Source organism: Taudactylus pleione, unplaced genomic scaffold (assembly GCF_031769625.1).
Source record: "Taudactylus pleione unplaced genomic scaffold, aTauple2 ptg000749l, whole genome shotgun sequence".
Lineage (NCBI taxonomy): Eukaryota > Metazoa > Chordata > Amphibia > Anura > Myobatrachidae > Taudactylus > Taudactylus pleione.
In genome coordinates this window covers 1,610,560-1,625,723 of record NW_028285151.1, presented here as the reverse complement: position 1 = coordinate 1,625,723, position 15,164 = coordinate 1,610,560, and the positions used below count along the sequence as shown (strand labels likewise).

Below are 15,164 nucleotides of genomic sequence, written 5' to 3'. Positions count from 1 at the left end.
ATCTAAAAAAGCCATTACAGTTCTGTAACAACATCCTATGGACAGATGAGACAAAGATCAACTTGTACCAGAGTGACAGGATGAGAAGAGTATGGAGAAGGAAAGGAACTGCTCATTATCCAAAACATACCACCTCATCAGTGAAGCATGGTGGTGGAAGTGTAATGGCGTGGGCATGTATGGCTGCCAATGGAACTGGTTCCCTTGTATTTATTGATGATGTGACTACTGACAAAAGCAGCAGAATGAATTCTGAAGTGTTTCGGGCAATATTATATGCTCATATTCAGTCAAATGCTTCACAGTGCAGATGGACAATGACCCGAAGCATACGGCAAAAGCAACCAAAGAGTTTTTGTAAGGCTAAAAAGTGGAATGTTATGCAATGGCCAAGTCAATCCCCTGACCTGAATCCGATTGAGCATGCATGTCACTCGATGAAGACAAAACTGAAGGGAAAATGCCCCAAGAACAAGCTGGAACTGAAGACATTTGCAGCAGAGGCCTGGCAGAGCATCACCAGGGATGAAACCCAGCGTCTGGTGATGTCTATGCATTCCAGACTTCAGGCTGTAGTTGCCTGCAAAGGATTTGCAACAAAGTATTAAAAAGTGAAAGTTAGATTTAGGATTGTTTAGTTTGTCCCATTACTTTTGGCCCCTTAAAAAGTGGGAGGCACATATAGAAACCGTTGTAATTCCTACACCGTTCACCTGATTTGGATGTAATTACCCTCAAATTCAATCTGAAAGTCTGCAGTTAAAGCACATCTTGTTTGTTTCATTTCAAAGCCATTGTGGTGGTGAATAGAGGCCAAAATATGAAAATTCTGTCAATGTCCCAATATTTATGCACCTGACTGTATACCCCCTGGTCTGAGCGGCCTGCAGAACATGTGCCTAGAACAAGGCCGGAGGGTGTGCCGTGATCAGATCGTCCAGATAAGGGATTACAGTCACCCCTAGATTTGAGAAGTGTAGCCATCAGCGCCATGATCTTTGTTAACATCCACAGCGCTGTGGCCAGGCCAAAGGTCAGGTCCCGAATCTGAAACTACCTAGGGCAAGTCTGAACCAGATGTCCCTGCAAGATTAGAACTAGTGAACAAAATGGAAATATTAAGATCTGCCTTTTCTTGTCATACTACAAAAGTGGATCATATTTCAATCTGAAAAAGTTAAGCTTGACTATGATATTTAACAATACATTAAAGAACGTTTCTGTGATAGTTGATGTTTTTATAAAGTAAAACCACAGAATTTCTCAGAATTTAGTTTGTTATACTATATACATTTTTTGAGACTATTTTGGTGTAGTCCCTATTTTTGAGGAAAGGCAACAATGAAGTGCTTGAAATCGCTCTATTATTTAATTTACATAGAGACTCAAATTGTGATCTGGCCATAAACTTATTTAGTACCCCAGATCATAAAATGTATTACATTACCTTTGTTATAAATAGATATACAATATTAGGCCAAAGAAACTCACGTGCACTCAGGTAAAGTAAACTTGGAATTTGTATAAGCAGATGACCGTAAGGACTCAGAATAAGCTCCATTCAGCAATTGTATCTTGGAGTTAGGAAGACCATCAGAAGCTGAAAGAATTAACATTAAAATTAGTCCAATTCACACACACTCATGGGACACAAGTGTGCTAACAAATTAACAATACTCATTCATAAAAATTGCAAATACTCCAGAGCAACCCATTCATTTTCAGTAGATAATAAACTTCAATTTCCGAGATTCTGACAGATGTAACAAGCTGACATTTTAATAGTTTGACAATTGCCTACTCTTGACCTATAGCCTCCAAACCAAGCTTAAGAACCGATTTACTGTATAGTCCACCTTATATAAATAAAAACCACAGTTATAAATCATACAGCTACCTTATAGCCTGGTGCACTTACATTATTGTGGACAGATGCGGAATACCCTATTAAACAGGTTATTTTATAATATTAGTTTTAGTCATATAGTGCTTTTCTCAACATATTTTGCAGCACTTTACAGAGGATATTTAATAATTCATGTCAGTCCCCGTCAGGGCCGGATTAAGGTCTGTGGGGGCCCCTATCAATAAAAGTTGAAAATCATAATATATATATATATATATATATATATATATAAAACAAGTTCCATTAGGTCGGCACTCCCTTAGATAGAGTTAAAAGTACCTTGGTGCCAGCAACTCAAATTCCAATCAACACATATCCATTTGTGTATATATATATATATATATATATATATATATATATATATATATATATATTGAACGCAGGGCGGCACTCTGTAATAAACATGTCCAAAAACAGAAGGTAGTTTTGCAACAACCCGTTTGTCTTGTATGCTTGACGAAAGCGCGGAATTAAGCGCTGAAACGTTGCAAAACTACCTTCTGTTTTTGGACATGTTTATTACGGAGTGCCGCCCTGCGTTCAATATGTTCAGTTTGCCCTGCTGTTAGAGGCAGACTGTGGAGGGCACCCGGCTCAGTTACCGGTGGAACCCGTGAGTACACTAAAAACACCCAGACAGCCCCCTACTATACTACCAACACCCAGACACCCCCCTACTACACTACCAACTCCCAGACACCCCCCTACTACACTACCAACACCCAGACACGCCCCTCCTACACTAAAAACACAGACACCCCCCAACTACACTAAAAACACAGACACCCCCCCTAACTACACTAAAAACACACCCCTCCTACACTACCAGCACCCAGGCACCCCCCCCCTACTATACTACCAACACCCAGACACCCCCCTACTACACTACCAACACCCAGACACCCCCCTACTACACTACCAACACCCAGACACGCCCCTCCTATACTAAAAACAGACATCCCCCTACTACACTAACAGCACCCAGACACCCTCTACTACACTACCAGCACCCAGACACCCCCTCCTACACTAAATACACACAGACACCCCCCCCTACTACACTACCAGCACCCAGTCACCTCCTAGTACACTACCAGCACTCAGACACCACCTCCTACACTAAAAACACAGACACCCCCCAACTACACTAAAAACACAGACACCCCCCCCTAACTACACTAAAAACACACCCCTCCTACACTACCAGCACCCAGGCACCCCCCCCTACTATACTACCAACACCCAGACACCCCCCTACTACACTACCAACACCCAGACACGCCCCTCCTACACTAAAAACACAGACATCCCCCTACTACACTACCAGCACCCAGACACCCTCTACTACACTACCAGCACCCAGACACCCCCTCCTACACTAAATACACACAGACACCCCCCCCTACTACACTACCAGCACCCAGTCACCTACTAGTACACTACCAGCACTCAGACATCACCTCCTACACTAAAAACACAGACACCCCCCAACTACACTAAAAACACAGACACCCCCCTAACTACACTAAAAACACACCCCTCCTACACTACCAGCACCCAGGCACCCCCCCCTACTATACTACCAACACCCAGACACCCCCCTACTACACTACCAACACCCAGGCACCCCCCTACCTTCCAGCTGCAGTGTACTGCTTGTGCTCCCTCCATGGTGCTCACTGCGTCCACTGACAGAGCAGAAGAAGCAGATCCCGGGCCCCCGGCCACCCTGTGTGTTCGTGGAGAAGAAAGGACAGGAGCAGAGGAGCCGATAAAGGAGGTAGCCCGGTCAGTTTGAAAAGGGGGCGGAGCCAAATCGCGGGAGGGGCGGGGCCTAATAGCAGGCCTCGGCACCATTAAAAGAGTTTAAAAAATTGTTTATTATGGGGATGGGGCAGTGTGTGGGGGCCCCAGGACAACCGCCCCGTCGCCCTGCCCTTAATCCGGCCCTGGTCCCCGTCACACTGGAGTTTACAATCTACATACATATTAGTGGCCACTACTCTATTGCTATCCCCCAATATGAAGACATGGGATTGCAACAGTGAAGAGACAGAGCTAGAATACTGCAGAGTGAGCAAGTAGTGTGTATTACCCTGGACTTGGTAAGTGGGGGGACATGTCACTGATCCAGTGCCCCAATAGTGACAGCTACTGCTCCCGGATAGTGAAAACTCATCAAGTGCCTGAAATAAGTTCAATATGTAACCATATAGCCAGTGTACCTGTCAGTCCATCTGTTGTCGCTTGCACGGCTACACGATGAGTAGTGCATGGACGCTTGCTGAATGAATTTCCAGTGAGACGATACTTATACCTATCCAAGGAAAGGAACTCACTAAATTGGACATGTTCATTACGTTTCATTGGGCTACCCTGATTAGACCAGCTCAGACGCTGCAAGTGGATGCACAAGCACTGAGGGAGCTAGAAGGACGAAAACAGTGACAATTTAATATACATTTCAATATCAAAATGGTTTACTCAACACTACAGCACCAAAAAGGAAGAGAAATGGCTCAAAACAAACTGGATAATATGCAATTGATATGATCTTTGAACCAGGGATCACCCACCTAACTCCATCAGTGAGCAGTAGAAGAGTATTAATTGGTACAAATTAGTACTTTTCCCCATTGATGCTAGCATACCCCTTATCAATTTTCAGCAGCTGCTGCCTCAATGGGAAGAGTCTGAATTACTGTGAACCCTGCATATTTTTGACAAAAAATATTATCCATTCAGCGGATGTATTAATCCATTCTCAAGGTTCTAATAATATATACTGGGCAGTTGGGTGCTACTGCCCGATATATACTGGATAATCCACTGACGACTGCAAATGTTGTTTTGCAAGATGACTTCAATCATTATAATTTTTTTTTTTTGTGGTGAAATAGATGGGGTTGTGATATTTACCATTACTTTTCTGACGCAGAACCCTTATTATGCTACTGATTATTGTTACTGTAACATATGTAAGACTGCCTTACATGTACACATGTATACTTCATTATATAAGTACACAGCTATGCAAATAAGGACCTCTTAAATAAAATATACGAGGGCAAGTCAAAAAATATCAGCACTCTGGCTGTAGAATTTATTTTAATCAACTTTCAGAAAAGACAAATACATTATTTTTCGACAATCTCCCTGCTTTTCAGTACACTTTGTCCATCTGTCAACAAGCTTTCGTATTCCCTCATTAAAAAAAGTTTTAGGCTGAGCTGCGAGCCAAGAATGCACCACTGTCTTCACCTCTTCATCAGACGTGAATCTTTGTCCTCTTAGCGCTGCTTTCTGCGGACCAAACAGGTGAAAGTCCGATGGGGCAAGATCAGTCCTATAGGGAGGATGCTTTAACACCTCAAAAATATGAGATATGGTAAGAACTTACCCTTGTTATCTCTATTTCTACGAAGTCCATAGGGTTCCACAGGATACCTTGGGTATAGGTGTGACGTCAGTCGCAGGGCACCAAAGAGTTAAGCTTTCAGCCTCCCAGGATGCACTAGGTCCCCCTCCTATACCCCGCCCCCGGGCCAAGGCACCTCAGTTAGTTACCAAGCCATAGGCCGGAGGAGGAGAAGGAAGAGAGAGAAGAAAGATCTGGACACATACAAGAATCACATTCTCACCAGAGGGAGACGGAAAACCGGTGACCAGAGCAAAGCCCATCTGCAGCACAGGTGCGACAGGGCGGGAGTCCTGTGGAACCCTATGGACTTCGTAGAAATAGAGATAACAAGGGTAAGTTCTTACCATATCTCATATTTTCTACTTCAGGGTCCATAGGGTATCCACAGGATACCTTGGGGATGTCCCAAAGCAGTATCCTTTAAGGGTGGGGACGCTCCTGTGCAGAAAGGAGAATCCGCCGCCCGAAGGAAGCATCCTGAGAGGCGAAGGTGTCAAACCTGTAATACCTCACGAAGGTATGGACAGAAGACCACGTAGCAGCCTTGCAGATCTGAACTGCCGAGGCACCACGTCGAGCTGCCCACGAAGGACCCACAGACCTAGTGGAATGAGCCTTCAGAGAAGGAGGGACCGGTAGGCCTTCATGAAGATAAGCTTCAGAAATAGCCATACGGATCCAGGCTGCCAAAGTTTGCTTTGAAGCAGGCCAACCCTTTTTACAGAAGCCATAGAGGACAACAAAGCGTCCGACTTCCTAAACAAAGAAGTGCGGTCAACATAAGTCCTTAAGGCCCGCACAACATCCAAAGAGGCCTCACCCACGGAAAGACCCGGTGAGTTAAAGGCCGGAACAACTATTTCCTCGTTAACATGAAACTGGGAAACAACTTTGGGAAGAAACTCGGGCCGAGTGCGGAGCACTGCCCTGTTCCCATGAAAAACCAAGAAAGGGGGTCTACAAGAAAGAGCCCCTAACTCAGAAACACGTCTGGCTGAAGCAACGGCCAGAAGGAAAACAGTCTTAGCTGTTAGCCATTTAATATCCACTGAGCCCAGTGGTTCAAACGGCGGTCCTTGGAGAGCCCTCAGGACCACAGCCAAATCCCAAGGCGCCACAGGTGGAACAAAGGGCGGCTGAATACGGAGAACACCTTGCATAAAGGTGCGCACATCCGGGATTGTAGCAATCCTACGGTGAAACCAGACAGATGGGGCCGAAACCTGTACCTTCAAAGAAGCAAGGCGAAGCCCATGATCTAGTCCCGCTTGCAGGAAGGCGAGAATCCGAGACAGACGAAACTCCCGCGGTGCATAACCTCTCGGTCGACACCATTGGAAGAACGTATGCCACACGCGATGGTATATCCTCGCGGAAGACGGTTTCCGAGCTCGTAACATGGTACGCACCACAGAGCTGGAAAACCCCCAGGACCTCAGCATGGCCGTCTCAACAGCCACGCCGCCAAAGACAGCCGAGTCAGGTCCGGGTGAAGACAAGGACCCTGAGACAGAAGGTCCAGTCGTAGCGGCAACCGCAGAGGACTGTCCACGGACAGACCCTGAAGGTCTGAGAACCAGTGCCGTCTGGGCCACGCGGGAGCTATCAACAGGAGCGTCCCTCCTTCCTGTTTGAATTTCCGGATTACCCGTGGAAGAAGGGAGACCGGAGGGAACAGGTATGCGAACCTGAACGTCCACCGGACAGACAGAGCATCCACCAGAGACGCCCCTTCGTCTCTTGTGCGAGACCCGTACACCGGCAACTTGTTGTTGTGCCGGGACGCCATGAGGTCGATTTCTGGAAGACCCCACCTTCCACCAGTAGTTGAAAAACGTCCGGGTGCAGGGACCATTCCCCTGGATGAACGTCCTGGCGACTTAGAAAGTCCGCCTCCCAATTTAGCACTCCCGGGATGAAGACCGCTGATATGGCCGGAAGATTGCGCTCCGCCCAAACCAGGATCCGAGAGACCTCTACGAGAGCCGCCCGACTGCGAGTTCCTCCTTGCCTGTTTATGTAGGCCACGGTGGTAGCATTGTCCGACTGGACCTGCACCGGGTGACCCTGGAGAAACCGCTGTGCCTGCAGGAGAGCATTGAAGACCGCACGGAGTTCCAAGATATTTATTGGAAGCTCCGCTTCTGTCGGCGTCCACCTGCCCTGGAACAAGTGTGGACCCGAAACTGCTCCCCAGCCCCGAAGACTGGCGTCCATTGTCAACAGGACCCAATTTGGAACCCAGAACGGACGTCCCTTGTTGAGGTGGGTCGTCTTTAACCACCACGCAAGGGACAGGCGAACCTCCGGGGTGAGCACAATCGTCTGGAACTTCAGAGACTGAGGCAGCCCGTTCCACTTGGACAGGATCAGGTGCTGCAGAGGTCTGGAGTGAAACTGGGCGTATTCCACCATGTCGAACACCGACACCATGGAGCCCAGTAACCTCATCGCCGAGTGTAAGGACACCCGGCGGCTGTGCAGACAACTGCGCACCCTTGACTGTAAAGCAGAGATCTTGTCCTCCGTCACGAAGATCCTTTGCTGTCCCGAGTCCAATAAGGCTCCAAGATGCAGAATCCTCCGAGACGGGATTAGAGTGGACTTCTGCCAGTTGATTAGCCAGCCGTGCCGTTGCAGCAGTGCAATGGTCAGGTCCAAGTGGTGTAACAGGAGCTCTGGAGATCCTGCCACCAATAACAGGTCGTCCAAGTACGGCAACATGCGGACTCCTTGCAGCCGCAGAGAAGCCGCCATGACCGCCATAGCGTCCTGTATGTCCAATGACACCATGTAGTCCCCAGGTTCCAGCGCCAGAATGATGGACCGTAGGGTCTCCATCCGAAACTTCGGGACCCGCAAAGACTTGTTGAGTGCTTTGAGGTTGAGAATCGGACGATATGACCCATTGGGTTTCTGTACCAAAAATAGATTTGAATAGAAACCCTGGCCCCTCTGGGAGAATGGAACAGGCACTATAACTCCAGCCTGGAGCATAGTGTGCAATACCTTCCGCAGCTCCGTAGCCTTGTTCCGGTCTGATGGTAGACCCGTGGTGAAGAATCGAGCCGGGGGTCTGTGCCGGAAGGAGAGGGCGTACCCGTGAGAGACCACCTCCAGAACCCAAGTGTCTGTCGTAGTGAACGACCAACACCGGGAGAACTGCAGCAGGCGGCCTCCCACCCTGGGATCCCCCAAGGGGAGACCCGGACCGTCAGGCCGCAGGCTTGTCATCTGGCTTGGGGGCCGGACGTCTGGTACTCCATGCCTGTTTCCGGGGCTTGACCGATTTCTTAGGGCCAGCCTGTCGAGGAAACGACTGTGGTTTGGGCCTGCCCTGGGCCCTAGATGACCGAAAGGACGATGGTCCAGAACCAGAAGGAGCAGCGGCCGACAGGAGACAAGCAGATTTGGCTGCCGCCAGCGTGGCCACAATCTTATCCAGATCCGGACCGAAGAGAACTTCTCCGGTAAACGGCAACGCTTCCAGACCTTTCTTGGATCTGCGTCCGCCTTCCAGGATCGCAGCCACAAGGTGCGACGAGCAGCTACTGCTGCTGAAGAAATTCTAGACACCAGAGTACTAATGTCTAGAGCCGCCTCGTTGATGTAGGTGGCCGAATCACGGAGATTGCCAATCAACTCCGCCTGTTCGGCCGGACAGTCGGATTCAAAAGAAGCCTCTAATGAATCCGCCCAGCGCTCCATCGCTCTGGCAACCCAGCAAATGGCCATAGCCGGCCGTGCTGCCCCCCCTGCAAGGGAATAAGCGGACTTCAGGCAGATTTCTACCTTGCGGTCCGTAGCATCCTTAAGGGAGGACATGGATGGCATCGGCAATGTGGCACTACGGACAAGACGGGTCACGTGAGAATCCACCTGTGGAGGGGATTCCCACTTAGCAAAATAATTATCCGCGAACGGATAAGCCACCGCCAGGCGTCTCTGCGGCTGGTATCTTTTGCCAGGTTGTTTCCACACCTCCTCTAAATGGTCCACCAACTGACCCGAAAGAGGAAAGACTGTGGCATCGCCCTTCACATCTTTGAAAAAGGCATACTTAGCAGCAGCGCTAGCACAGTCACATACAATGCAGAGAAATAACAATTCCTGCACTAACAGCGCTGATCACTCAACTACACAGACACAGGGCCTGGTAGGACACAGCGCTGCATACACAGACCTGAGCCACAGCGGAGGAGAGGTATGCGGGGGGACCCAGACCACGATGCTTCCTTCCAGACTTCCAGCAGCGTTCACCATGCGTTGCAGAGAAGATGGCCGCCGAGGAGCAGAGAGAAGCTGGCCTGGGGGAGGAGCGCTGACACAGGACCAGTCAGCACAGTGCAGAGAGGGCTGTGTGCAGCGGGGGAGGCGCCGGCTGTGAGACAGGGAAGGCGCGCTCCCCTGGCATGCATTTAACCCCTGGGACGCCGCAGCGCTACCGCTCTGCTGCGGTCCGCTGTCCCAGGGGGTAGTGGAAGCGCAGGTTGGTCGCCTGGCTCCACGCTGCAGCCAGTCCCCAGGGAGCCCCCTGCCTGGGGACTTAGGACCATGTGATCAGCGGGGACCCACCGCGGGACCCCGCTGCTTACCTCTGTCCCCCTTGAATCCGGCCATGGTCCGGAGCATCTGGGGTCACCGCTAGCTGTGACCCCAGACGCCCACCAGCATCCCCGGATCAGTACCGGCGTTCTGGTACCGGCGGGGTGTAGGGAAGACAGCATGGACGTCAGGACTGACTGTCCATGCTGTTCATCCAGATGTGCAGCCACCGCTGCATGAAGAAAAAGCTTCAGGGGCTCTTCTAGCCCCCACTCCAACAGGTGCACCCGACTCCGGCCGGGCACCAAACTAAACTGAGGTGCCTTGGCCCGGGGGCGGGGTATAGGAGGGGGACCTAGTGCATCCTGGGAGGCTGAAAGCTTAACTCTTTGGTGCCCTGCGACTGACGTCACACCTATACCCAAGGTATCCTGTGGATACCCTATGGACCCTGAAGTAGAAACAAAGTTTTTGGAGAGTGCCGACAGTATGAACAGCATGGTCATGCAACACCACAACACCCTTGGATAGCAGTCCTCTGTGTTTTGTTTGAATTTTAGGCTTCAGCTCCTCAGTGAGTATTTCACTGTAACGAGCACTGTTGATTGTTGAACCTTTTTCCTGATAATGTTCCAATACTGGCCCTTGAGAATCCCAGAAAACTGTAAGCATCAATTTTCCAGCTGATGGTTGGCTTTTGAACTTTTTCTTCTTCGTCGATTGAGGATGTTTCCATTCCATACTCTGCCATTTACGCTCAGGCTCATAGTGATGAATCCATGTCTTGTCACTAGTAATGATTATTTTTAAGAAACGTTCATCTTCCTTAGAGTATCGGTCCAAATTTTGTTTGCAGATGTCCAAACGCTTCTGTTTGTGCTCTTCCGTGAGTTGTTTCGGTACCCATCTCGCACAAACCTTAACCCAAGTCTGTCGTGGATTATTGCATAGGCAGAGTCATGGCTGATTTGCAAGTGATTTGTAACAATCCACTGTCACTCGTCTATCCAACAGAATCCGTTTATGTGCACGCTCAATGCTCTCATCAGTCGTGGACGGGTGTCCGACTCCTTCTACATGGCTGACGCTTGTGCGACCTTCTTTGAACTTCTCTATCCATTCATACACACTTCTTTGCGACAAAACACTTTCTCCATACTGTGCACAAAGTCTTCGATAAATATCGGCACCAGATACACCCTCAGACTCCAAAAAAACGAATCACTGCACGCTGCTCTTCTTTTGTGCAAATATCAAGTGGGGCAGCCATTTTTTCTTGCACTGCAGTCACAAATGAACTAATGTAACACGTTCAAACTAGCACAGCAGTGACTGGGGAGACAGCGACCTAGTACGGAAAGTGTTTATAAGACAGTGCAGCCAACAGAAGTTTTACTATAACTGGAGTGTGGATAATTTTTGACTCACCCTCATATAATAAATATACGCAATAGGTTTTGTGGGCTGAACCAATATTTAGGAGAATGTAGCCCTTAAACCACTGATGACAATACTGAGGCATGAATGCAGCTCATTAATTAGGAACTAGTGGTCATATGGTGAATGCCACATGTGTTCTTATTCTCAATCACAAACACCTTACCTTTCCCAGCTTCAACTGTTTGACAAACGTTGTTTTCTGGTCTTCTATCAATTGACCATTTGCTCTCTCTTGAACTTGTATCTGGAATAAATACAAAGGAAAACGAATGAGTGAGAAAGAGCTCAATTTCATCAAGGTATATATTTAATAGTGTTTAGCAGACAGAGGCTGAAATATGATAACTAATAGGGAGGCAAATTCTTTATGATCAGCATTATACAAGTTGCAAATTTTTCCTCTAAATTCCGACATATGGAATAATACGGCACCTGTGACACATTTCCAAATGTTCCTAAGAGGCATATTGCTATACAACCTCCCTAAAAGTTTAACTAATAAAATGAGGTGATTATATTAACCTAAACGTTTGCCTTGTAGAATGATAATCACAAACGGGAGAGTCCCAGTCCCTGCTATTAGCGCTGTTATGAAGAGTCTGTAAGAGCTACTACTCTCAACATTTATTAGTTTTAACTGGGCCAACACCACCCAGAACACATCTCACAAACACACCGTAGCACATATCCTAGACACGGGACTAAGAATAGTATGTACAGAACATATAATTTCCTTACAGCCACTTACACAGGTTCAGCTACATATTTATCCACTACAAACAAACTATATACACTTAATACACATCACAGGGACATTTATACTTATCAGGATAGATTGCACGTAGATGTGCAGCTTTTTTAAATCTATTATATATTCTCAATAATAAAAACCAGCTACTCGCTCAAGTCCAGGAAAGCCCAAGAGGAAATAGCACTGTGGAATGGCATGCCCGGACTTGTGCCATCAAACATAAAAAGTTTTTGTATTCGGTATAACTGACCATCATACTATAGACTGTAGCAAGGGGTGGTGGTATGTGTTTCCCAATAAACTTAATAAAGGATTTTATAGAAACTACAAAAGAAATTCCTTTTTCTCATTGGGGGTTGGGTATGTCCATAAGGATGTCAAGTGAAGATGAGAAGGTGGCTCCCTGTACAACGTGACAAGCTATAAAATACCATTTCCCGTAGAAATTCGTAGCCTAAAATTACATCCACAGAGCCTAAGAACTTAGTAGAATTTGGTAAACAAGTGAAAGGAAGTATGTGTGGTCACCATACAGACCTGTGCAACTGAAGCCTGGTGAAAAAAAGCCCATACTCTTCTAACAGACCTGATAGGAAGGGCAAGGCCTAGCCCTTTAGTCAGCACACCTTAATGATAACAGTAGATCCAGCAGGCATTGGATGATATAAAACACAATATAGTCACCAGTGCGCACAAAATACAAGGACATAGAGTCAGAATAATAAATGCTACCACTGTATGCTCGTATACAACGTGACAAAAAATTCAATAAAAATATGTCATAAAAGTCTCCGTGGTCACAATAGGAGGGTTGCTTTATTATGTTCAAGATGCATTTTTCATGAAGGTCTCCTTATTCCCATGTCACTCTCGTGCACATAAAAGAAAGGAAAAGAAAGGGACCTTCCTAGTGTATTACCATTTATTAAAGTGAGACATGTAAATACAAGACATAAAAATATCCACCGTATTATGATAAGAATCAAGGCGTACCGGAAAGTGGGGGTGTAGACAAAATACACCAAAAGCGCTATAGGAGTCCTTCCTGGAAGACAGGAACAAGGGGTCCCAAAACGACCTGCAGTGTCTTTGAAAAAGCTCCACTTCCTGGATCAGACCTTGAACACCAACGCGTTTCAACCGTAGAGAAAACACTTTCATATTATTCCTTCTGTTTGTTGCCTCATCTGATGATGCCTAACCCTTATTTGTTTTCTCAGAGAACAGATAATGGTTTCTCCAAAATAGATAGGTAAAAAAGTAGAATGTCGAATTTGTGCAGTGCCATTTCCTGCAGATGAGACACAGCAGATCGGAAGGACTGCATGACTGTGAAGGCAGAATGGGAAACCACCTTTGGCAAAATGTCATCAACCAGGCTAAGCACTGCCATGTTTTCATGAAGCAATTGTCAGCTCAGAATCCCTTCTGGTGAGAATGCGGGGAGCCCACCTCTGGCATTATGGAGGCAATTCAGAGTTACATGCAAGTCAGATGAAATTACAGATATGTCCTGCTACGTCTTAGCTCCATACGCCATGTACCGCGCCCTGCTATTCGCGCTGTGCCATGTCGTATTGAGTTGCTTCGTAACGTACTGAAGCGCATGAAAATGCAGAGCGTGTAATACAACTTTCTGTCCACCAGATGTCGCTCTTCCTAAACTGCACTGCACATGCGTAAAAAAAAAAGACAATACAAGGTCTGTAGTACCACCCACTGATTGGCTGACTGGATCGAGAGCTGTAATTGAGTGTGTAATAAAGGATTAAATAATTTGGTGTGCGAGTTCCGAGTGAACTTTTGAAAAACTATTTATTGATGTCCGTGTTAATTTGATTTGTTTTTTTAATCTCTATTTGTAAACATAGTTGAAAGTGAATACAGCAATCAAGAATAAAAAAAACAAATATCATATACAATATGTTATAAATAAAACATACATTAAATCCAGTAAAGTAAAAACAATTTATAAATGTGTTCTGCCATAATTATTACAGTACCTGTATATATTATTACACTACCTGTATATTATGCTAGATACATGTATCAGCACAATAACACCTCATTTTAGAAAAGTCAGTACCATTCTGTGCGACTTGTGCCGTGCGGCACTCACATAGTGATAACGTGCATTAGAAATGAACAGTTGGGTTTGAAGGATACTGTTTAAAACCATCACTGAACTACAAGTCTCAGCCCAGAAAGAGGTATGTTTAAATTACAAACTGACTGTGCGTTTTATGGAGCACACCTGCAGCGATATTGGCACTGCAGTGCCACTAGGTTACCGCTAATTGTTAGCCTAGTGGCTAATCAGTACAAATCAGTAATGCTGGCCATACACTGGACGATTGATCACACGATTTTGGCAGTTTCTACAGGTTGGACAGACCAATCATTTGAAAATAGTTGTATTTCGAGTCTTCTGTGACCCCGATGCGCGTCCTCGCCGTCATCTAGTTGGATCGCAGATCAGATGGTTTTGCAGAGAGATCTCAACTGATCGTGTAGGAATTGACACACATTATGTGATGTGATTGATGAAATCATATGGTCTTATGTGAAATAGTTGCATTTTAAACACAAATCGTCCTGTATCTGAAGGGAAGAATTTTCAAGGGAAATCATACAAATGATCTGACCAACTTTTGAATCTCACAGTGTATGGCCACCTTTAGTGGTGTGTAGTACTCACACAGTGATTGCATATAAGTCTCAGACTAGAAAGAGGTATCTTTGAATTACAAACTCCCAGTGGCACAGCAGTGCAGACATTGCCGCAAGTGTGCTGCAGAACACACATTCGACATGTAATCAAAGAACACCGCTTTCTGGGTTGAGATTTGTGGTTCAGTGATGGTTTTATATACCGCTGTTCAAGCCCCACTACTCATTTCTAAGGCACGTCATCTCTGTGTGAGCACTACACACCACTTTCTACAGTGCCACAGTGACCGGTCCTTACTGCTGTGTACCGATTAGCGACATGTTGTGCAAACTCCTAGCAGCACAGCAGTGCCGACATTGCAGCAAGTGTGCTACAGAAGACGCAAAGTCAGTTTGTAATTCAAAGATCTAGAAAGCAGAAAGGTGTGCTG

At 46.6% G+C, this 15,164-nt stretch overlaps 1 protein-coding gene across 1 annotated transcript in view; it reads right to left on the bottom strand.

Moving 5' to 3' along the window:
• The window catches only part of USP30 (ubiquitin specific peptidase 30), a 51,897-nt gene that overhangs the window by 14,283 nt on the left and 22,450 nt on the right, over positions 1–15,164 (bottom strand). Inside the window, exons 10-12 of the mRNA XM_088457260.1 lie at positions 11,476–11,556; positions 4,132–4,333; positions 1,492–1,600 (exon numbers count right to left, since the gene is read on the bottom strand). Of these exons, the coding sequence (XP_088313386.1) occupies positions 1,492–1,600; positions 4,132–4,333; positions 11,476–11,556 (392 nt within the window). The remainder of the gene's footprint in view (positions 1–1,491; positions 1,601–4,131; positions 4,334–11,475; positions 11,557–15,164) is intronic.